Raw genomic sequence first — 23,466 nt, 5'->3', positions numbered from 1 at the left:
ACTTTTGATGGATAGACGTTTAATAAGTATTTTTTAATTTTTGTTTACCTACATAGATTACCTACATGATATCCTACATAGATGTTCTACCAGGTTGCTATTTTTTCAAAGCAAATCTGTTCAAATTTAAAATAAATCTTAGTTTAGAATTCTCGTGACTTGATTAATAAATAAGTCGATAAATCATAACTTTGCACAATTTTCACTAGTTAGGGAACGGTTGTTACTAACAAATTAAGGAGAAATCTAAAATTAATTTTATAATTTGATTTGATAAAAGTTACGTTCTGATGTATAAATGTGCAGGATGGTACTACACATACATTTGTCATGACCATTTGATACATTTATGAAAGTGGATACACAAAACCATTTCAACAAGAAAAAACATATCGAGTTTCTATATTGATAAATCGATTGAATATTGGCATGTCACATTACTATCTCGATTGTAAAAATAAAACAAACAGTTTGTCATAAAAAAAGGTCGTTGACTCTTTACTGTGTGCGTGCTGCGTTCTCGTTGTTAATGTTAAATAATTTGTATTTAGTACCTATTTGTTGCTGCATGATGCTGTTTGTTTGATTGATGCCATGAACTGCGTTTAATTATTTGAAACTTATTTTAAATTCGAAATGAGTGACGAAAATGATAGCCCAAAATCCTATCATAAATCGACTCCCCCGACGCACAAGAAAGTGCGCAACCCGTTTGATAGCGCTTTGATTGAAAGATTGCACAAACCAATATGCAGGTGAGTTCAATCGAGAGAAACATAAAATACTTTTACTAATTACTCCAAAGTGTGATCGTCTCATATTTAATTTTAGCCCGGGCATGTGCAAAATATACAAGAAGAAAAGTAATGGATCTTTCCGTTGGGATATAGATCAAGCCTGTACGCTGGTTCCTGCGGACATTGTCGCCTGCAATAGCCAATTTGAACCTTCCCCAGATCCAGCTTTAGAGAAAATCGCCGAAGATGCGACCGAAAGGTTAGTTATTATATTATAAATTAAAGTCCTCTGCCGCGTAAAAAAAAACTACGGATTCTCATGCGGTTTCTACCAATAGATAGTGTGATTCCAGAGGAAGGTTAAGGTGTATATTTTTTTATGTTTTTACCCAAGCAAATCCGGGACGGGTCATTAGTTGACTTAAATACATTTTTTTTCATAGATTCTTCTCTCAAGAAATGGTAATGCCTAGTCCTATGGAGTCTTCCAAGAAAATAAAACCATTACTTCAAATATCTGACTCAAGTATACACATAACAAGCTTTAAAGATAGTAATGTAGTAATGAAAGATGGTAAGTGAATAAAATGAATTAATAATAATTTTGTTTCCATATCTACATTACAAAATGGTCTATTACTACCTAAATTGCTTAATAGCAACAGTGTGTAATATAGGAGGGATTTTGTAATGATGACCAGATTTAACTTGGATAAAGCTCGAACTAGTAGTACCCTTGTGAAGTCGTTTCGTAAATATATGTGTGGACAAAGCTGTAGATGTTTTCGTGGTAGCTATGTTCATAAGCTGCAGCAGTTTTGCACAATGTTTTATATTGTATACATTATTATACTTATCATCTGATCTGATTAATCAACAACCAATTCACATTAATATGTATTTTGTATGAAAATAAATTATACAACAATTTTGTAATAATAGATAAATACTGGTATTAATGTTATTTTGGAACAAATTTCATGCTACTCAATTTAGTTTCAGCTCAAACTGTACTGACATTGCCACCAGAACTGCCACCTGAAATAGAGAAAATTCTACAGCCATTCTGCACATATACACAGGTACACACAGTGTTTAGATGTAGCTAATCTAATATTTATCATCTGCCTTTCGAACCAGTGAATATGTGGCAGCCAAACAATTGTTTATCTATTATGTCTCATTCTGTGCTATCAACCAATTTTAAGGAAATAGGGCACAGTGATAAACTAGACAATCAGGAGTAATATAGGTCGACCTTGTCGTAAAAATACTAAATATAATAATTAATCTGATTGATTGAATAACTAGAAAAAATACATGTACCTAAGCAATAAATAGTTATGCTAATGTTAAATGGATCTATAATTATGCCTCAAAAGAATGGCCCCCTGGTTTACAAATCATGCCTATAAATGTCTTTTATGATCACTTATATACAAATTTTCACTGCATCTACTCAATCTGTATGTCTCTTGTTGACATAGGTCAATATAACATCATGTCTAATCTATATCTCTCTGTACAAATATAACTAGCTGCGCACTGAGGCTTCGCTTCCATGGGAATTTCGAGATAAAAAGTGCCCTATGTGTTATTCCAGGTTATTTTCTACCCGTGTAACAAATTCCATAACAATCGATAATATGTGAAGAGGTAACAAACAAATAAGCAAATATACTTTCGTATTTATAACATTAGTTGGGATGGGCAAACTCAGGTTGATACTGTTATAAGAAATCTGAAGATTCTCATGGCAGCAAACCCATGTGGCAAAACTAGCTGTTTTATAGGGTCTTCAATAAATTCCAGGATCAAAATATCTCTGGTGACTATGAAATAACAGCAAATGGTTCTTTATGTCGGAAGCTGTTTTTTGAAGAGCATAGTGATGTGGATCATTATGACTCGGAGCAGACTGATGACGAGATACCCGTAGAACAAAGACCACCGTCAAGCTATGAGGCGCATACACCTGTTATATTCAGTCCTGATCTCGTATGTGGTTTATCAATTGTTTTTATGTAAAATGTTTGCTATTTGGCTTTAGCGGTTAAGAAACATGTCTAATTTTAGGAGAGGTGATCACAAAAGTTTGCATTTTGAAAACTAAATAAAATAGAATGTCACGATGAGGCATACATAGTTGGCTTAAACACTAAGTATATTACTTTACTAAGTATATTATTTATGAGCCGAATAAAAAAAATAAGAATAATAATAAAAATATATTTTTTATGATAGTTGGATTAAATCTTGGCAAACTTTAATGGGCGAAGATATTTGTTAAATTACTATATCCTATTTTGTTATTCTGTGTTTAATTACTTTGATTTCCTCTCCTAAACCGACCCAGCTGAATACTATCTACGCTTACGTCATCATTGAAAGTATGTCAGGAACAGATATCTTGTTTGATTTTTTCAGAGCAGAGATCTAGTGGCGAAAGGTATGAAGCGTACATTTGGCACGCCATTAAAAAAGGGTAAATTCGCAAACATTAAGCCGGGTTATAGGAATAAAATACTGGATGTGGTAGACTTTGGCGAGGCGTGTTTGAGCCCTATTGAGTTCCACACTCCGAAGAAGAGGATAGATCAACAGTCGGCCACGTCGTCTTCCCTCGCCTCTACATCCATCTCGCCGGTTACCAAGGCTGCGTCTAGTGATGAGGAGGTTTGTTTAACGTATTTGTTGATTTTTTAGGGTTTCATAGTGCACTTGCAAAAAAATTTCGGTATTCAGCCTAAACGGCAGCTTTTATTATATTCAATTGAAAACCATGAATATTGAAGCCTGAATCATGTGAGTATGAGTGAAAAAGCATTACAGAGAGACTTGAGAGTGATTTAGGCAACTTGCTACGGGCGACAGGCAACAGCTAGTAGATGATAATATTACAACTTTCAATTAACATCGTTCAAAATAATGACCGAGTATTTGACTTTTTTAATAACGGGGTAAATAAATACCTTGTACTGATACATGGAATTTTACGTTTTCAGAAAAATAATTTCACATCGCCCGAATCAGAAGCAATGGCCACATGTCTAGACTGCATTGAATCCAGTTCAGACAGTGAAAAAAAGGGTCCATGTTTTTGTAAGACCCCTAACAACAAATCAGTGAAGCGCAGCACGTCGCTCAAAGAGTCTCCGCCACGGAGTCGAAAAGGCTCGCAGTCATTTTCTGAGAAACGCAGTCTGAGCATGTCCAGTTTGCATCGGAGTCGGTCAGTGCAGAAGCTTGACTTCAGTATGGACATTAGCATTGATGGGTCATTCCATGATCGATCGCAAGGTATGTGCATTTTACAATTCATTTTCTGTCTTAAACTTAGCTAGAATTCGATGGAAATAGCCTTAAGTCGATTTATTAATACACATGCTGAACAATAATTTTACCTTTACGTATCTTTGAATGATTTAAGACGTATCAAAGAGATATTTTGATATTGTTTTATTGAATAACTGAAAATTTGCTAAATGTTTTCAGCTGATTCTGAATCGAGCCCACCACAAGACAGTCAGGCCAGTTGGTGCATAGTGGAAGAGCCAAGCATACATCAATTAGTTAAATTAGATTCCCTTAAGAATCACTCAGATGTTCAGTCGTCCACCAAAATTCATAGCATCAATTTGCTGGACGACACTCCTATCAAAGGAAAGAACAAGAGTAACGTGCTAAGCCACGAAATTAGCAAAATACGTGCGCCGCTCATACTGAGTCCGGCTAACATGTCTTTAGATAATAGTTTAGATAATTCTGATAATGCACTGTGTCTGGAGGACAAGAAGATAGACTTCAATAAAGTTGATCTCAAATTTTTGACTGAAAATCCATCTCAAATTGATTGTACTAGAAACGCCAAATTAGGAGGCGATAACTCAGTTAGTTTTAAGAGAGTAGACAGCGGCTTTAACGAGAACACGTTCTATGCGAACGCATCCAGTTATTACGAAAGTGCCATAAAGCCATCTGAATTGACAGTAACTAATATGTCTAAAATAAATAATAGCAAAAATGCCTTGAAAGAGATATCCAACATTCCATGGGCCCGAATTGACAGTGGTTTCAAAGACGAAAATTCTTCAGATAGCGTGCAGTTCTATACTAATAATGAGTTTATAAAAAAAGGAAATTGCTTCAGATTCTCAGAGGCAAAAATTGAGGATAAGGAAAATGTTGCGACTGAAGATTTTGGGTTCTTTGTGCCAAATAAAAATGACGCCATGTCTATGTCTGATATATTTACCGAAGACATGACCTTCAACTGTAACTTTTCTTCAACACCTTCAAAAAACAAGTCGCGGAGAGTCCATTCTTAGCAGAAATCAATATTTTTGAACTTGTTATGAAATTTTACATAATGATTTTGATAGCTTTTTTGACACTGCTCCATTATTGTGGATGTTTTTATCTAATTATGTGATTTTGTTAAAGAAGGTAATATTTTTGCATGAATTAATTATTTGTGATTGTTATTAATTATGTGTTTACTTGAGTCAAGTAGTATGTAATAAAATTTCGAGACTGAAATTGTGTAAACTTGTTTTGTGATTGAACCCTGCTATGATACAGCAACATTTTCCTAACATAATTTGAAATGATTAATTTTATTACAATTTGTCTTATTACCTGTGATAGTTATTGTCGACTTATTTCAATTTCTAACCGGTATATATTATAATATTAATGTTACCTGCAAATCTACTTAATATTTGAGTTTTCGAAAGAAAATCTAGTAAATTAATATATAAACTAAAGTTATTTTATGGCCATCAAAAACGGCCTTACAGATAAGCTCAATTGGTGATAATTCAGTCTAGCTAATAATAATTGACTGCGCACAATAATTAACACGACAGAACAACAGACACATGTCTGTCTGTTTGTCTTATGACCTCTTAGATGTAGCAAATTAATATGTTCTATGATAATAATTGTGTTCGTTCCAGTGATTGATATTTTTCTATTATTAGTTGTTGCTATTTTAATTTCCATTCTGAAAGGACCAAAGACTAATATTTTATTATAATATTTCGCTCATTATCGAACTATTTATGTTGTGCATAATTAGTTGATAATATCAGACAGAAGTCCGCAGTTGTTTACTGTTTTTATATCTTCTTTTTCTGAAATATATTTAGGGTGGTGATTAATGTTGGAAACGTTGTAGTGTAGGTACAAGAGTTCAGTGAATTAGATCAAAGCAAAGCTTCACCAGTCAATGTCGTTTTGTAGTGCGTTGTTAATTTCTGTAACGATGTAGTTCACCTAACTTATATGATACTTGCTAAAATCCGTTTTAGGAGAGTTCATTCACGTCTTCACACACTGACGAAGACGAACTGAAGGGACATTTAATTAAAAGAAATCTTTATTATTCGAAATTATTTATTTTGATAATTCTTGCAGAATTATCAAAATTATACTTAGAAAGATACGGGAACAATTCATATTAAATCAAACGATATAAAATCGTTATTTTGTAATACATGTCATCAATGCTTGCCCTTTAAAATAATGGCACGTGCATAGATACATAAATATACTACTACAATCGTCCAGACTGTTCGTGCGTCAATCGTTTTTAACAAATAACTAGTGTGATAACGCCTATAACCTTTCTTATCAGTGTATCCTGGAACGTCTACTATCCACCAACCGCCCGATGAAGACCTGTTAAGTAATTAACTACTACCAGAGTATGAGCGGTGCATTCATCAGCAATATATAAAGAACGACCGGCGTATAAATACTCCATTTCGTATTATACTGTCAACTGAGCAAATTGCTTTCCGCGGCTGATCGTGTTTCGCTGAAATTGATAAAATACGCAGAATCGCATGTGTCGCCTTGTTTTTTTGTAATAAGGTTTGTTAATATATTTATGATGAATAAAACGAGTGCAACTTTGATGCTGCAAACGATTATGGTGTTGATGGAGAAACAAAATGCATCGGATGTAACGAATTTTCCTGGTAGCTATGGCGGTAAGTCATTTTCCGCTTTATTTGGTAGTCTATTGTAGATGTATTTTGCTGTACTTGTTACTAAATTGGAATATCTTAACTAATAATTTTAAATATATATAGGTTTCAAATAGGACTTGTTACCACCACGTGTTCTTGAGAAAAAGACTTGAAGATATACTGAAAACTTAGTGCGCTTTAAAAAATTGCACTACCTATTATTATTTCAAATCAATATAGTATTATAGTAGTTGACTCATAAATTACATTTTGCTCCAAATTAAATCGCTTGCCAAACAGCTAATTGTATAGCGGACCTAAAGTAGGCGTTACATCGAAGTTGTCACTGCACTTGTACAGTCACAAAATGTCCTTTAATATAAGGTCGTGTTATCAGAATGGTCTAATTTTTGTAGAAGACATCGAGCGCTGCTATGGCATATACGGATGTTTCTCGAAAGCCTACCCCTGGACCGAGAACCGGCCCGACAACTACTTCCCAGTGCCACCTGAAGCTATGGGTGTACGGTGAGTTAAAAATAACTTGATTCATAAAAACTATTTATAGAATTTAATTACTTGTTGATCGTCGAATGTGTGTAGGTATAAAAATGACTTTGATGATGATGATGGTGATTTTAAACTACATAGCATACATACATCAGTAGATACCTATTAACACGTAGAAAGTCGAAACTCATATTTACCAATAACTTTCTCATATTTATAGTAGAAGGTAGGTGATAAATTTTATAAGTAACAGTTTGTATGCAGTTTGTCTATTGAATTTATTCAATTCTACCTTCCTATTACAAATGCGAAAGTATATTACGTTTCTTACGAGATTCAACCTACCCACATTTGAAGTACAATCATTTGAAATCACCCTATTTAGCTGCAAAATTCCTTGCACCAAATGTAACCCGATAGACACTGATAAGGTTGTTTATTACGCGAACTGCTTCCATACGCAGTTTTCTCTATTAGGACATTAAAGATTTGCTTCCACTGAACTCTCGCAGCGTCTCGCGATAAGGCCGGGGGCTCGTCCGTGACATCAATCAATCGGAGACAAAACAATGTTTACGTCCCATGATTGCATAGTGACGTGCCTATCGCTATGATAAACATGCTTTTTGTTGCAACGAGCGCATTATCACATGGACATTGGGTACGACGACCTTTGTATTCGAGAATTCAGTTTATCTTAAACAAGTAAATGAGATATTTTGATTGGAACAAACACAGATTTAAAATACCTAATTATTTTTTATCCTTATACGTTGTCTAATGTCCATTATGTACGAATTCATGTATGTGTGAAAAATTATATCTTTTTTTATCATTTATTCATTTCATATTTTTTTAGGTATCCCACGTTTTCAAGACGAAATCGAAAAATACCAGTGTTACTAGAAGCAGACAATGTAGATAAAATTCAAAATGCTAACATTGATCCTAGAGGGCCCTTTTACGTGATTTCACATGGGTTCATCGACGGTGGGCATAAAAAATGGGTGAGATACATTTAGTTAGTTATGTAGGTACTTATATCCTGTATTTTTGGTAACGTTTATTCATGAGAAAAGACAAAGGGATCTAAAGCCCTTATCAAATACATATTCGAGTACTAAATATGTATCAAATTTTCAGATCGAAAACATGGTAAACGCTCTTTTGAACTTGGAAGGCAATAATGCAGCGACTGTATTCATAGTGGATTGGCGAGGTGGTGCTCAGCCGCCTTATGGTCAAGCGGTAGCTAATATAAGACTCGTAGGCGTTATGACAGCGCATCTAATTCATCACATCTATGTTAGTGGTAATCACCTAAATACAATAATTTAGACCTATTACAATTATTCTTAATTGCCAGAAGAGGGACAAATAATAAAAACACAAAGACACAAGGCCGGCTAAATGTGTTCTTTAGCCGCAATTTTCTGGGTTCGCAATTTTTCCGCAATATTGTTTGATCGGCGCATTTGCACTAGTTCGTAGATAACGTAGACGTGAAATAATAGTTATATCATCTACACGTTGAAATATCTGTATGAAGGCACATAACTTAGCGATAAAGTATCAGTATCTACTTTCTCACAAATTTTGCTGAATCGTCACATTATTAAGAAGGAGTTCTCGATTGTTTGTGCCTTAAATAATCTTAGGTTCATCAGTATACAAGTCATCCTTATCCTTACATACTATTTTATAAGAAAATCCTCTGCCACGTCTTGTTCGCGATAAACTAAAACACTACTGCACGGATTTTCATGCGGTGTCACTAATAGATAGTATGCATGATTTCTGAGGAAGGTTTAGATGTATAAATTATTATGTTTTAGCCGAGCGAATTGGGGACGGGCCGCTAGTTTTAATTATTTTCTAACCTGAGTCACGCTGTTTTCTTGCAAATGTCCAATCTGCAATTTATTGGTACGTGGTAATATATAATAGTGATAATAGGAGGAGCTTGACTGAAAATGCGTAGTATGCGGTAGCTCATACGTATATATTTGTTTGGATTGGTCGTCTTTTGCGGCATTAATCAGGAGCCCCTTAGATCTTCGAAGGACATGCAAGTTGTTATTAGCAATTAAAGAAATCTTTGAGAGGAAGAAATGTATCATCTAGATTATGTACAGATCATCTAGAAATTACCTCTACGACGAAACAGATTTAAACATAAAAACGTTTTATTCTTTCTTTCTTTCGAACACGTCAAACAAATCGGACATTAATAGTTGTTATTTTTTATAAATCAAACATCGGTCTATTTTTGCAGGAGTTTTTAGATTACAGTTATAGGTATAATAAAATTATTTATTTTATGATTTTATATATTTAAATATTGTATGTTATTTAATCCATCTACATATAGCTTAAATTTCGTTACAGGAAGTCCTCGGATTGTCCAATTTAGATAATTTCCATTTTATCGGCCATTCGCTCGGGGCGCATTTGGGTGGCTATTGCGGACATGCCCTGCAAAAGGTTCGTATTATGAAATAGTAATGCAAAATATGTTTAAGCTACATTCATACTTTTGAAAACAATAATGATATCCATAGTTCCTAATTGTTATGAAATAGAAATATAGATGTTGTTCGCAGTTTTGGAAAGTGTATTATTTTTATGTAATTATTTATTACTAATCTTCAAGTTTTTTATATTACTTAGCAAGCAAATAGGCATGTGGCCCAATTGATGGGAAGTGGTCGCCGCAACACTAGTAGTGTCACTGTGTCCTGAATGAATTTCAGTTTCTGAAATATTAACATACGTTTATCTAAACGTCCGGTCTGTCTGTGAATCCAAATTCATAAACAAATTACCAGAGATAACACCGTCAACGACGTATTTATCCAGACACAATTATTCCGTTATTTTCGCATTTTATAAATGTATCCGACACCTAATTATGACCTACTAAATATGTGTATATATCTGTCTTTAAACTTACAGAAATACAATTTAAAGTTGGGCAGGATTACTGGCTTAGACCCTGCGGCGCCATATTTCAGTAAAACAGTAACTTTAGTGCGTCTAGATCGCTCTGATGCAAAATATGTAGATGTCATACACAGCAACGCAGTACCTCTTTATTTCTCCGGTGAGTAAAGTCAGCTATATCAATAAGTCCAGGTCATATGTCAGTGAGACAAACATAATTAAGAAAATGTCTAAAAAACAATAACATTTGGTTGTTTTGGTTTCGACTTTAATTATCAGAAATCATGTAGGTATATTTTTATTCCACCGATAACGGTTACCGGAGAATGAGCCAGACTACATTATTACCGTGTGTGATTCTACCCTAGAATGGGAATATTCCATATCCTTCCGTGGCTGTCGTACGAGGCGGCTAAGGGACGCGTGGTCTAGACGGCTGCTAGGCAACAAAATCTTTCCTAAGGAGGGTTGATGTCAAACAGGCGGCTGGTAGTAAAATCACAGCCAAATCTTCAAATTTCAATATCTTTTACTTTTATGCTGACTTCGGGCTTCGTGGCTTCACAACCCCGAACGAAACCGGAAAGTGTTTTATATTTATTTATTTGCTGTTTTCAACATCTTATTTCTTACCAGGTTTTGGTATAACTGAACCAATCGGGCACGTGGACTTCTACCCCAACGGTGGGTCAACACAGCCGGGCTGCAAATCAGCTTCCCAACAACGCCCTAGTGGGGACATATACCAACAAGTGCTACGAGTTAGCTGTAACCATGAAAGAAGCTATGAATACTTCACTGAGAGCATCGCGCCATCTTGCCCCTTCTTGGCAGTGCAATGTGATTCTTATGATGTGAGTAATAAAAGATATCTTACATTGTTTGATCGGATGGACTCTATAGTACTTGAGAGTCGTACGCACCTACAAATAATAGTATATATGTTTAGTTAAAAATACGTGATTGGCTAGCTTTGATTTCGTCTCCATCATGTTTGACATTTTAGGTAATTAAACACACACAATAACTTTCTTGGCACTATTCTTCATTTCACACACAAGTTAATAATCAATCAATGTGCAGGTAGGGCAAGCTGGTAGAGATCTTTGAAAACTTCTATACATGAGTAATATTGGTATACAAACTCATGTGGCACGAGTAGGGTTCGAACCTGGGACCTTTCAATCCACAGGCGGGCGTTCTAACCATTATACCATCACCGCTTCAAATTATATATATCTGACTAAAATAAATTTTAAAGTGTTTATATGGGCGTGTTGTGGAAAATAAATTATTTTTAATTTCACTGGCCATAAAATCTCATCAAGTAATTGTTAAATTCCAGACGTTCCTAGCGGGCAACTGCACAACATGCGACCACAAGCACTTGTGCGTGCCGATGGGGTACCACTCGCACGACATCTACAAGCGGCTGCACGCGGCGGAGCTCGTGGACACCAACTCCAATGTGGCGCTCTACTTGATGACCGGAGGGGCCAAGCCCTATTGCAGTCAGTGTCTTAACGTTACAAATATTCTCACGTTCTTACATATTATAAATGCATCCCCTACCACGTCTGTCTGCTCGCGATAAACCCAAAAACTACCGCACGGATATTGTGATTCCTGACGAAGGTGGTTAATTTATTATGGTATTACGCTAGTGAAGTCGGAACATCAAGAACAACAGAAAGAAAACTAAAGACAACGGGCTAGCGTACGAGACTAGAGACACAGCCTTGGTAGCTGATAGGCAATATAGCATTCCTAAGGAAGGTTGATGTCAGGCAGGCGGCCGGTTGTAAAATCACAGCCGAATATTGAATATGTTTTGAATGATTTCATGTCAATGCAAATAATTCTCACCACAAGATGAAAAAATATATAGTTAATGAAAAGTAAAACGTTAAACGGATAATTATTTTTCGATGTGGAGACAGTACTAAAAGGTGAATAAACTAATGAAATTTAAGATATGAATAGCCTTTCTATTCAGAACTTAAAATGTTAACTATCTTATAATATTAGGAGGAGGAGGAAAAGCTAGGTTAGTATATAAATTCACAATTCAATTTCGTTTTTATTACAGGAGCACATTACGAAGTGAAGATGAAAGTGTCCAACTCGTCAGAAAGCCACACCCACGGGCCTGAAACAGGAAAACTATCAATTACACTAGTAGACAGGAACAACAACAAAAGCGATACAAGATTTCTGGATGACGAACAGTGAGTATCAGACTTACTACAAAACGTCTAATAATTTTACAGGCTGTACTTTTCAAGTTCGGCTTGATATTAAAAAGAGAACTTTTCAAAAAATCGAGGTCATAATTGTAATAATCCATTTGGATGGCCAGAAAATATAGATACGCCAGATCGATTTGATGACTCGTAAGAAATAATACAGGGTCTATATCATAAGATTATATTATTGGCATGGTCTATATTTTTCTTTGTCAAATGCAATACGAAGTACGCCACAAAAGCTACGTCCGGTCTCATCTCGTGGCGCGAATAACACTTGCAATACAGTTTCACAAAACAGTAATCCCTAATTTCGTGGTATCGTAAACCTAATCCTAACTAATATTACAAATGCGAAAGTTTTTCAATCTTTTTGGAGTATGGAGAAGGTCCAAGTGCAAAAAATGCAAAGAGTCGCGCGCAAAAAGTTGAATAAATAAAGGTTTGAAAAAGACGTATGTATGTACAGTACAACGCATAAATAGGAAGAATTGCGTCGCATTTAAATTTTACATCGAAAAACATGTTGCGTTTTGTAATACGACCTCTAATAAAGACGTAAGAGAATGTCATGAACCTTGAATAAGTGATATGATAGCCTGTGAGATTTTTATATCTCATAATCCATTGTTATTTTATCAAAATAGAATCATAAATCCTTATCGTATTGGTTTTGTAATATTTTTTTAGAAGTTTACGTCATATATAGGTCACATAAAATAACTCGCAGATCAGATAAAAAATTATGTAACTTTAAACTGATTGACCGTAATAATTGTATTCAAATTACGTATGTTTCTTAAAACTATGATCCTGCCTGTTCACGGAGTTTGAGTCAAACTTTCGCATTAATAAGAAAATATGAGAAACTACATTCATATCATCTTTATTTTCTTTCTTCAGAAAATACTACAAACCCGGCGACATTGAAACAAGAATGGTGGCGGTAAAGGACACCGGTCACCCACCTCTGTCCGTCATAGTTGAATGGAAATACGAAACCAATTTGTTTAATCCGATGACATGGCGGATATTGAAATCACCCAGCATATTCATCGATTACATGAAAATATCCTCCATTGAATATAACACTGAGTAAGTATCGCTAATCAACAGTCAAATGATAAAATTAATAGTTAGACTACTTGCGTACGCGGTAGATTGTCCGCGTCTAAGTCATAAATATTACGTGCAAAGAATCTTTATTCGTCTGTTCTTATCACACAAAAGGTTTGTGAATGAGACCTTAGATGGACAGAGAAAATTGTAATCTTAAAAAATGCTTTTGTTGCAGCATCACGGTGTGTCCTAAAATGAATAAGCCAGTCGTCGCGAATCTTCCCACCATGATGAAAACAAAATACTGTAAATTTAACAAGTAACAGCAATTTTGTAATACTGTTCAGTTAAGCAAGAGTGCTTAACATAAGGAAGGAATAATAGTATTGTATAATATATTGTTAAACAATGCACTTAATAATAATGCCTACAAAAAGTATTCTTAATGGTATTTATTAATTTCACTTAAGTTTAGTTATTTTATTATTGATTTAATTTAATTATATATTATAAAGGTTATAATTGTAATATTTTGTAAATATATTTGTATACCTAATAATTAATTTATTTTTAAAAATGTAAGATTATGATGATAGTTAATATACAATTTATACTTCTTTTCTCCGTCTTTCATTTTAATGAACGATGTGATAAAAAGTTGGAAACTTTTTAACCCCTGCTAAAAAAAAGCTCCACACTATAGATTTAGAAAGGGTGCGGCACCCATGTAAAGTAATAGCTGATTCATGGAATTAGTACTAATTAAATCCATGACCTGCGCCTCCAGTTTTATCGATGAACGATAAACCTGAAGGCATGGAATTAGTAGGTAATCCGTAGTACTAAATCCATGCCTGAAGGAACCATTAGTCTTTTGCCATGGATACATAGCAAATCCACACAGATATAAGAACATTACTTCAATGTAATGAGAATGATCATTCTTATTGTACCTCCTCCTTCGTGTAGCTACTAATACCATTATTAGTATGTAGGTACACGAAGTACTTCTAAAATCTATGGAATGACCATCGAAAACGGATAATATCTAGTGTACGCATCGTTTATATTTGCTGATTATTTGAATGCAGCGATTGTATACTGGTACAGTACTAGTGATGGGAGTCTGCATGAAGCTCAGTTGTATGAAGTACTTATTAAATCCATGGCTCAGACTTAATCTAATTATTTTAATGTCTGTGCCAAAAAGCTAGTAATAGTTATACTTCTACTCGTGTAAGGAGACGTTGGGCTACATGAAATATACATATACCTAGTATGGATCAAAAAGTTCTTGGGAGTACTGGCTCCAGTATTACATTACCTAGTATAGGCAAAGTTATGCGAAATCTGTGTCTAAATAGATCATTGATAAATAGATTCAAATACAAGTTTACCACAAAATACATTGAGGTATTCTAACACAGTAAATTACTATAGTAAATGAGCAGAAACATTGTATTTATTATTTTTAAGGTATACCTATTGAATGTATATCTATATAATGTACTTATTAATTAAATATAATCCTTCTTCTTCTTCTATAAGTGCCTCTCCAACTAGTATAATCCTTCAGTCATGATGGATTACGTACATCATTATTTTTGACAACTTTGACAGTGACGGTACTGACGGATCGGTGACATTTTAGATGGGTGTTGTTGGCTGTGTTGTTATATGTGAATTCATAATTCAGTTTATACGTAACACTTAATATCTGTTATATCATTCCCTTTTGTCCATTGCTGATTGCTACATTACTTCGTTACCAATAATAATGGGTGATACAAGAAAGAAGAAGAAATTCTACTTCAGAAAACGTAAAAACAAGTATTTCTTGGAACCCGGCTTCAGGGGCTTCTTTTGCACGTGTAACTTCAGAGAAAAGGACTGTGTAAAAGAGGTTTATAATTTGCTAAATGAGTACACTGCGAAGCTGTATCCTGACCTCAATGCTGTGGACCCTGTAGAAAGGCCTGCGTCCGTGGCTCCCGACGACCGGTCTGAAAGTGAATCCGAAGACGAGACTGATATTGGAGACCTATTAAAACGTGAGGTGGACTCTCTGAAGAGGAATTCACAAAAATCTCTCAAACACAAACGATTCCAAGTAGTCGAGACTGGTGCATCAAATTGCATTTTCATAAAAACTAACTTGCCAAGTCCAGAAGAGCTAATAGAAGCTATAGTCAAGGATCTCCATGTTACTAAGCTACAGAAAACAAGACATGTGATGCGTTTACTCCCTATTATGGCTACATGTAAAGCAAACTTGCCAGACATAATGGAGTGTGCTGGGAGATTGTTTGATAAATATTTTTTAAAAGAGCCATCCACTTTTGCTGTCATATTCAACAAACGTTTCAACAGCAGTGTATCCAGAGATCTTATTATCAAAGAACTTGCAGAAATGGTGGTAATGAAGAATGGGGACAACAAGGCGGATTTGAAAAATCCCACTCTATGTATAATAGTTGAAATTATTAAGGGGATTTGCTTACTTAGTATTGTGGGTAATTATTACACATATAAAAAGTATAATTTACATGAGCTAAGTAAACAGGAGACCAATAATGATGTGGAGGAGTCACAAGCTAAGAAGTTTAAGAGTGATGTGCATGAGGCTGACATGGAGACTGTGACCCAGTAAAAACTACTACTATATTTACCTGGTGTAAACTGTAGTTTTACTGCTAAGTTTCAAAGTGATGTGGAGCCCCAAAACCCTTTCTATACCAAAATTGTCTATGTCTAAAAAAATTCAATTATAATTGTAATATGAAATAAAATATAAAAATTGGTATCTATTTGTTTGGTTTGACTCAAAGTTTTTAGCTATTGTATATTTTCTCATACAGTCATGACTAAACATTGTGCATTTCATCATCAACTCATAATATTTGTGAAAAGCGCATTTGTTTAATTTGTGCTTTTTTCTGTATCTTTAAAATAACAATATTGGTGATATCATAGTATTGTAACAAATTTTCAACACTCCTTTAAGATTTTATTACAAAGCTATATCTTTCTCAATACCTACATTTACATCAAAACAGATGCTCTATTCAATATGGATGTTATGCAACTTCCAGTTGACAGTGGACTCAATACTTGTTTTCTTTTGTTATGCAACTATTATGAACACTTATGTAAGTTGTTTGTTGTACGGTCAAGCTAGCGGTTAAACAAAGTTATTAGATTATATTTAGGTATGTATGTAGGTAATGAACATTATCTAACATAATATTTATTGTTGAAACATATTTGCATTCCTAACCAAATAGTATATTATATCATGAAGCCAAATAAAATGTTGTACTCATCCAGAAATTCCATCACCATTGAATAATTTTACTAGGAAATACTTCTAAATACTTACAGGTTTACTTATAATACTATGTATATTATAGGGCATTCCTGAAAATTAATGGCGGCAATATAAATTAAACCAGTAGCGCCACCTATAGATTATTTTGGGAATATTTTGACATGTTATTACTTTGTTTCTGTCAGTCGCCGTTTCATAATAGGTACCTACGGTTTATTACTAGATGGCGTTATAAGTTCCATCGTATGCCGGCCCTACACTCGCCAACAGTTTGCCAAACATTGGCGGATGCGGTATACATTGCTGATTTTTCACTGCGATAAATAAAAGCACTCATACATAATCTATAATCTTAAGATTCTTAAGATATATATATATATATATATATATATCTTAAGATTATATATATAATCTAATTAAGTACATCGTAATAATTCACATGTAATGAAGTTGTCTACAATAATATTGCCCTTGCCTTATCGAGTTTCCAGCATTTCACTCGAGAAGTGCAATTAAACGGCATGGCAGTGAAAATACACGGGACAAGGCAAAAGTGCCCAGACAAAGGCGGCTAATCAACAAAGAGCCTTTGGTGCCCAGTCGTTGGGCAAATATCGAGTACATACATTTTCACCCTTGTGCAATAGACATCAATGTGTGTGTCTACATTGCACAAGAGCGAAAACGAAAAAAGAGATTAAAGATAATATCTCTCATTTGAGCGTATACCCGCGTATATCTCATCGTTTAATGGAGATTTTCAAACGTAAAATCAAACACAAACAAAAATGTTTTTTTTTCATATTTAATAACCCTTTATTATTAAGCGTCTTTATTTCTATTTTTATGGCCTTTCAGATACTCGGTCGATGGTACGGTCTAGTCCTTTACTGGGATAAGTCCAAACCACCATGACCATTGTGCATTATTTCCTAAACTGTACCTAATCATGTGAAAATTCTCAACTGGCCTGTAAACTGCAGATCTTGTTATTTGAATACGAAACATCATACTTACCTATTTTTTAAAATTACATGATAAGTTTAACAATTTAAAATAAAACACTTTTGTGTGTAAATAAAATAATTTAAAATACTTTTGTCTACAGAATTTTTAATGATTCAGCCCATCATAAAGAAGCCTGTGAACAGTTGGTCCAATTGACTAATCCGTCAAGCTGGTGGCGTGGCGCCCTAGAAATAATAAAAAATGTGTTATTTATATATATTACATACAAACAAGCCTCAAACAAATACATTACGTCAAACATGAGAGTAAATTCACACCATAAATGCGAAGAAAGTTTATATACTTCATTAAGGATTTCTTGGAGTGCTTGCTTGTTGGAGCAGCCAATTAAAAGTTCCCAAGGGCAGTTGGAACTACGCCAGTACGCATTTCTAAATATACGGGAAATTAGCTGGCGTGGAACTACGTTTTGTTTGTCAGGTGTCTGCTTACTGCGAAGCATTAGCCTTTTCTATCTCAAAAGTGGATACGCTGGAGAAAGACTGAGTTGTTTTTGGTCAAGATTTCTATTTTTATTTACGAAACCTTAACTCAAAGCTTTTGCACACGTAATTCCGCAAAAAAATAAGTTCACAATCCATTTGATCTATGATTCCATGTTCGATCAATCTATGGGTTGAATTGAACTTTTTCGATTGTGATTAACTGAGTTACCTCAGTTTATGTTATCCCAGAAAACAGAATCTTAAAAATATTGGGAAAATCTGTTGAAATGAATTCCGATTCTGAACACCTCCCAGATCTAGGATGCAGAACGTTGATCCAGCACAGTTGTCCGTTTACATTACCGTGCACATTTTATCACAGCTGATAAAGAACGCAGAAATCAATGTTTCATTTAAATTACTTCTTCTCGCGATCTTGACTGGTTGGGCCCTAGATTTAGAATGGCTTTAAGTTGGGCTTTGAAAGACCGCATATAGTATGCGAAAGACTCATACTATCCAAAAACATTTGTATGGAACACTTCTGGATTCGCTAATTCAAGTCGCACTTTTGCCAGATAATTCGTGATAAAAGTGAGATATCTATGAAGCCCATACTTTTTATTGCGCTAATCTACATTTTCTTATAGCTAGCTATCATGAAAATAGGTATTGTAAACAGCTAGGGTAAAATAAACAATCTTTTTTCGATACAGTCGGCCGCAGAGCAGCGGTCAAAAGGTTAATAGAATATAAGCGGTGGGCCACAGGCTGGCCGTTCTTACAAAGCTCCCGTGTTGTTTGATTTATATCTTCATTGTAGCCCATTATCGAACTTTATTTCCAGTATTGCCTTTGTCCTGCCTCTTTTTTATCGTTACCTTATATTTTACTATCGTAGCAGTTGCTACGAATTCGTTGTACAGTGTTCAAAGCTACCCTTCGCCCACGGCAAGAAAGAGAACACACGTAGAAATATGAATTTGCCGCAGCGCGATTATAATTTAGAACGGAACGTCGAAATTGTTTTTATATTTCAAATACCTACGTAGTTACTTCGATGGAAGTATTATGAATACTTTAAATGGTTTTTTAACTAATCCTGTGTAATTATTCCTTTTTTCTCGTTTTGCATGGAAACAACAACTATATATTTAATTAAGCCAAGTAACTGCTGCGTTGTTGGAGTCTAATTCAAGTCATGCAGCGGTGGACATCAGCTAATGACATCCCCTGACGGTCGTTAAGGCCGGTTTCACGTCTTATTTTTTCCCTCGAGTGATTTGCTCAGCGAATTTGCCTTTTCGACGGCCCTTAGTTTTTACTGTGAAAATGAAAAAATCTCAATTGATCTGTGAAATGAAGATTTTAATATTTTAATACCATATCATATATATCATATTTATGTAGTTTAAAAGCATATGATCCATGTAGAACGCGGGAAAACTTGGAAGCACTTATCTAAATCTATACATAAGTGAGCTATGTTTGTACGTAGGAGATATACAAGAAAAATAATTATGCGGGATCTATATAGCCAATAGTCTAACTTAAAATCTGGTATAGGTTTGATCGCGATGCGTTGCTTAGAACCCGAGATATTGACAATAACAAGTTATGAGCAGACGCTCGAAATAAAAGCAGGCGAAGCTACGGGCAAAAGATAGTATTTATATAAGAGCTTTTCTAGACATAAAGGTCAGGTTTTTCACAGCCGATGAATTGTGGTGAAAAACAAAAAAAAAACATATTTTATTTTTGTTATTCGCGTGAATTTCAATTCTTAAAAGGAATCGAAGAACTTTTATCGTGAATACTAATACTTGCCCTGGAGCCATGTCTGACAAAAATAAACATTATGAAGTATGAGCACAGCTAGTCAGAAATAGTATGCTAAACACCTAAATGCATAGTAAATAAAACTAGGTTAAATAGGACATGTCAATAAAAGACATTATAAAATCCAAACATACATTTTATTTTTATTTATTTACATTTTGCCTATTGAATTTGGTTGGTTAGAAATATAGTATTTCCGTACTGTTACAAATGCAAGGAAATATCTGTCAAAGTACGTATCTAGGAGAAACTCGAAACCGTAGCTGCATGCAGTTTATGAGATGAAGTGTCTAAGAACTAGATTTGGGTCATTGCAAACTGCCACAAGTAGGAACATCTCAGCTGTTTATGTTTGTACTTTAACTACGTACTGTAACTATGATTTGGAATTCAAAGTCTCTATCTCAACCTTGCATCTTCCCGGTGTCATTCTGGGCTGTGATGCCGCGAGGCCCGGTGTCAGCGTAAAAAAAATAACCTAAAATGTTGAACTGCCTGACAAAAATACAAGAAATCAAATGGTAAAAAGGTAGCGCAGTGGCGAATTACCATAATTGCCGCCAATAGGCAATTCAAATTTTGCCGCCCCTTTTTATCGTGGTGCTGTTATTTCGGCAAGTCACTTTTTTCCTGTACTGCAATCGAAACATACTTTCGAAAATATATAGCTAGTATAAAAACTATCAAATTCTTCAATTGGACAGGTTAGGTATGTGTGTAAAGGTGAGACCTAATAAAATTTTAATTTTGCCGCCGCCTAAAATCTGGCGCCCTAAGCTCCAGCCTACTCAGCCTACATGTATATATGCCACTGAAGTAGCGGTTACCAATGGTTTACAATCAGGCCATAGTTTATACTATACTGTCAGATTAATATACTCGTATTTAAATGTCACAAACATAAGATAAATTATTTAGGATTATTGTTTTCTTACATATTCACCAACAAAGTACATATAGGTATTGGAGTATAATTTCAGACATTTTGTGAACTTTAGGTTACAATCCCGTATGTAAATAAACTATTCCCTAAATTATACCACATAATTTTGAAATATATTCTCATCAGCTATCCGATAAATCTCACGAAGAAAGCTGACGACAGTCTGACAAATTGTAAATTTCAATTACATTACAATTTACGATAAATAAACAATTCCCTTATGATCATCATCAGTCGACATCAAGAATTTGATGTAGACTTTACAATAACAAGATAACTAATAGCTGTTCAAATTTATCATATTTAATTTGAAAGCGACGTTAAATTGGCGCGTCGAAAATCTGCAACTAGCATCTGCGCGCAGAGTGTTCCGTATTATGTGGAAGTGAACGGACTAAGGTTATGATTCCATAGATTCGTGCGCTATACTAGGCGATGTATCTTTACAGCCAATTCAGTAATTCGTTAGGCACCGTCAACTCATACAATATTTATTATCATCGAGATCTAAATAGGTAGGCACCTATTTATCTATCGGTGATAATAAATATTAAACGAGAATATAAAATATTTTATGATCGTCGTAAATTTACTATTTTACATAACACAAATTACATAACACATTACATAAACATAAACACATAAGCATGTTAAATCATAGCAAATACCCTACCATAGTCAAGTTCTTCATAGTCGTATTCCTCACGGCTGAGGGTCGTGGTAATTACGTGGAATGAAACACACACAACAACTTTCTTGGCATTATTAATGGAATGGTTTGCCATTGCCTTCTTCATTTCACACACAACTTAATAATAATCAACCAGTGTGCAGGTTTCCTCACGATGTTTTCCATCACCGGAAGCAAGTGTTGGTCAATGAAAACTACTGACGCAGATTGGTATACAAACTCATGTGGCATGAGAAGGATTCGAACCTGGGACCTTTCGATCCACAGACGGGCGTCTTAACCATTACTCCACCATTGCTTCATAGTCAAGTCCTAGTGCTTAAAAAAGCTTGTAATTTAGTACAATGAAGTGTTGGCACATGGACCTAAATTTCAAATATTGTACTTACTAAGACGTAATGTCAAGTTGTTCTCGTTGAAATGGGAACATCCAGGAAGAGCAGATTAAGTATAATGTCGAATACATTATACTTACTCTGCACAGTCTGGATGCACAGAAGTGGATGGAGACCGTAAGCCGTGCTTTGTTACAAATCCGGGGTCGGGATGGATTTGCCCATGTCCGTTTTGCGCTTGTTATTCCGCTGCGCCAAGAACGGCCATGCTTAAGGCTATCATTCCGGCCGAAACTTCAAACGAGCTTGAATTCTAAGCCGCTTACAAATTCACGTTATACGAAAAAAACTAAATCAATCGGGTTTGATAGACATCTCCTTTTTGTCATGTTATTAATATGTTATGATATGCCTATCCTTCGAGAAACAATTGGATTTCATACCTGGGTAAGAAAAAATAACATTCGAATCAATTTAATCAAATTAAGTTAATAATATATTCATATGTGATATTGTAAATTATGAATTTTTAGATGACGTTGTATCAATAAAAAAATATTCACGCGTGATTTTGTTCACGACATTCGCGAATACAATAAGTAAACAAATTGTTTTATCTATATAAAAAGATCTATTAAAAATTATATTTTAAATGGTTACAGAAATAAGCTCGGAACAAATGGTGCTCCCCTTTACAGCATTTGAGGGCAAAATATTAACAGAATAAAAAAATATATATTAAACTAACTTTTGTTCAGAGATCAGTTCCTGATTTTTTTCAAGAAAGATAAATATCTTGTTACAGTTTTGGTAACTAGTTTAAGAAAAAGTCAAAGGATGATTTTATTCGTCAACTTCTTCCAATCTTTATTCCAGGCAAAGAAATAACATGTTTGTTTTACCAACAGCTTACAGTACAACTGCGAGAAGCTATAACCCACATATGTGTTTTCCACGCTCAGTAAAACACAGTATATAATGTATTTCGACTGTATCACAGTAGGTCTAACGCGGCATAGCCGTAGTTATGCACAGCCAATTTGCTGCATTCGATATTGTGACAAAACGTTAACATGACACAACACTACGTAGTTTTTCCGGTGAATATAATTTACAGAAATAGTTTTCGTCCGGGATTTCGAGCAATGGTTGGTCTGGTATAATATCTTGTTATACCGATAAGTTTGAAATTGTTTTGCAAATATTTTTTTAGAAACTTAAATCATCGTCAGGTTTTATGTCCTTATATTTACTCAAAAAATATGGAGTATTTTAACTAATGTAGAGCTTACAAGTTTCAACATATACTAATTAGATAGTGGATAATATCCATGTGATTTCTAGTGATTTATATCTGGAGTTGAAAGGACTGCCTTGATATTTTAAATTTATTTTCATCTATCAGT

General features: G+C 34.6%; 3 protein-coding genes across 5 annotated transcripts; all 3 read left to right on the top strand.

The window, feature by feature from the left end:
* Nucleotides 1–470: 470 nt before the first annotated feature.
* Nucleotides 471–5,285, top strand: bora (aurora borealis). Its single transcript, XM_053746384.2, has 8 exons — nt 471–755; nt 832–996; nt 1,181–1,311; nt 1,734–1,819; nt 2,550–2,735; nt 3,165–3,413; nt 3,743–4,037; nt 4,233–5,285. Exons 1-8 carry the CDS (start codon nt 637–639, stop codon nt 5,063–5,065), a joined length of 2,064 nt encoding a protein of 687 aa, XP_053602359.1. The 5' UTR covers nt 471–636; the 3' UTR covers nt 5,066–5,285.
* A 1,077-nt stretch (nt 5,286–6,362) lies between these two features.
* Nucleotides 6,363–14,090, top strand: LOC128670598 (pancreatic lipase-related protein 2-like). 3 transcript variants are annotated; one of them, XM_053746385.2, is made up of 11 exons: nt 6,369–6,733; nt 7,129–7,240; nt 8,082–8,229; nt 8,366–8,527; nt 9,611–9,706; nt 10,178–10,325; nt 10,802–11,019; nt 11,511–11,676; nt 12,255–12,393; nt 13,315–13,506; nt 13,706–14,090. In XM_053746385.2, exons 1-11 carry the CDS (start codon nt 6,631–6,633, stop codon nt 13,791–13,793), a joined length of 1,572 nt encoding a protein of 523 aa, XP_053602360.1. In that variant the 5' UTR covers nt 6,369–6,630; the 3' UTR covers nt 13,794–14,090. The 3 variants fall into 3 exon arrangements, with proteins under 3 accessions (XP_053602361.1, XP_053602360.1, XP_053602362.1); XM_053746386.2 differs by lacking the exon at nt 8,366–8,527 and having other exon boundaries at nt 6,363–6,733; XM_053746387.2 differs by lacking the exons at nt 6,369–6,733; nt 7,129–7,240 and adding an exon at nt 7,617–7,883.
* Nucleotides 14,091–15,110: 1,020 nt separating this feature from the next.
* On the top strand, nt 15,111–16,277 carry LOC128670973 (uncharacterized protein). Its single transcript, XM_053747027.2, has one exon. It carries the CDS (start codon nt 15,248–15,250, stop codon nt 16,118–16,120), a length of 873 nt encoding a protein of 290 aa, XP_053603002.1. The 5' UTR covers nt 15,111–15,247; the 3' UTR covers nt 16,121–16,277.
* Nucleotides 16,278–23,466: the final 7,189 nt, after the last annotated feature.

Source organism: Plodia interpunctella, chromosome 6 (genome assembly GCF_027563975.2).
Source record: "Plodia interpunctella isolate USDA-ARS_2022_Savannah chromosome 6, ilPloInte3.2, whole genome shotgun sequence".
NCBI classification, from domain to species: domain Eukaryota; kingdom Metazoa; phylum Arthropoda; class Insecta; order Lepidoptera; family Pyralidae; genus Plodia; species Plodia interpunctella.
This window is presented reverse-complemented; position numbering and strand designations above follow the sequence as displayed.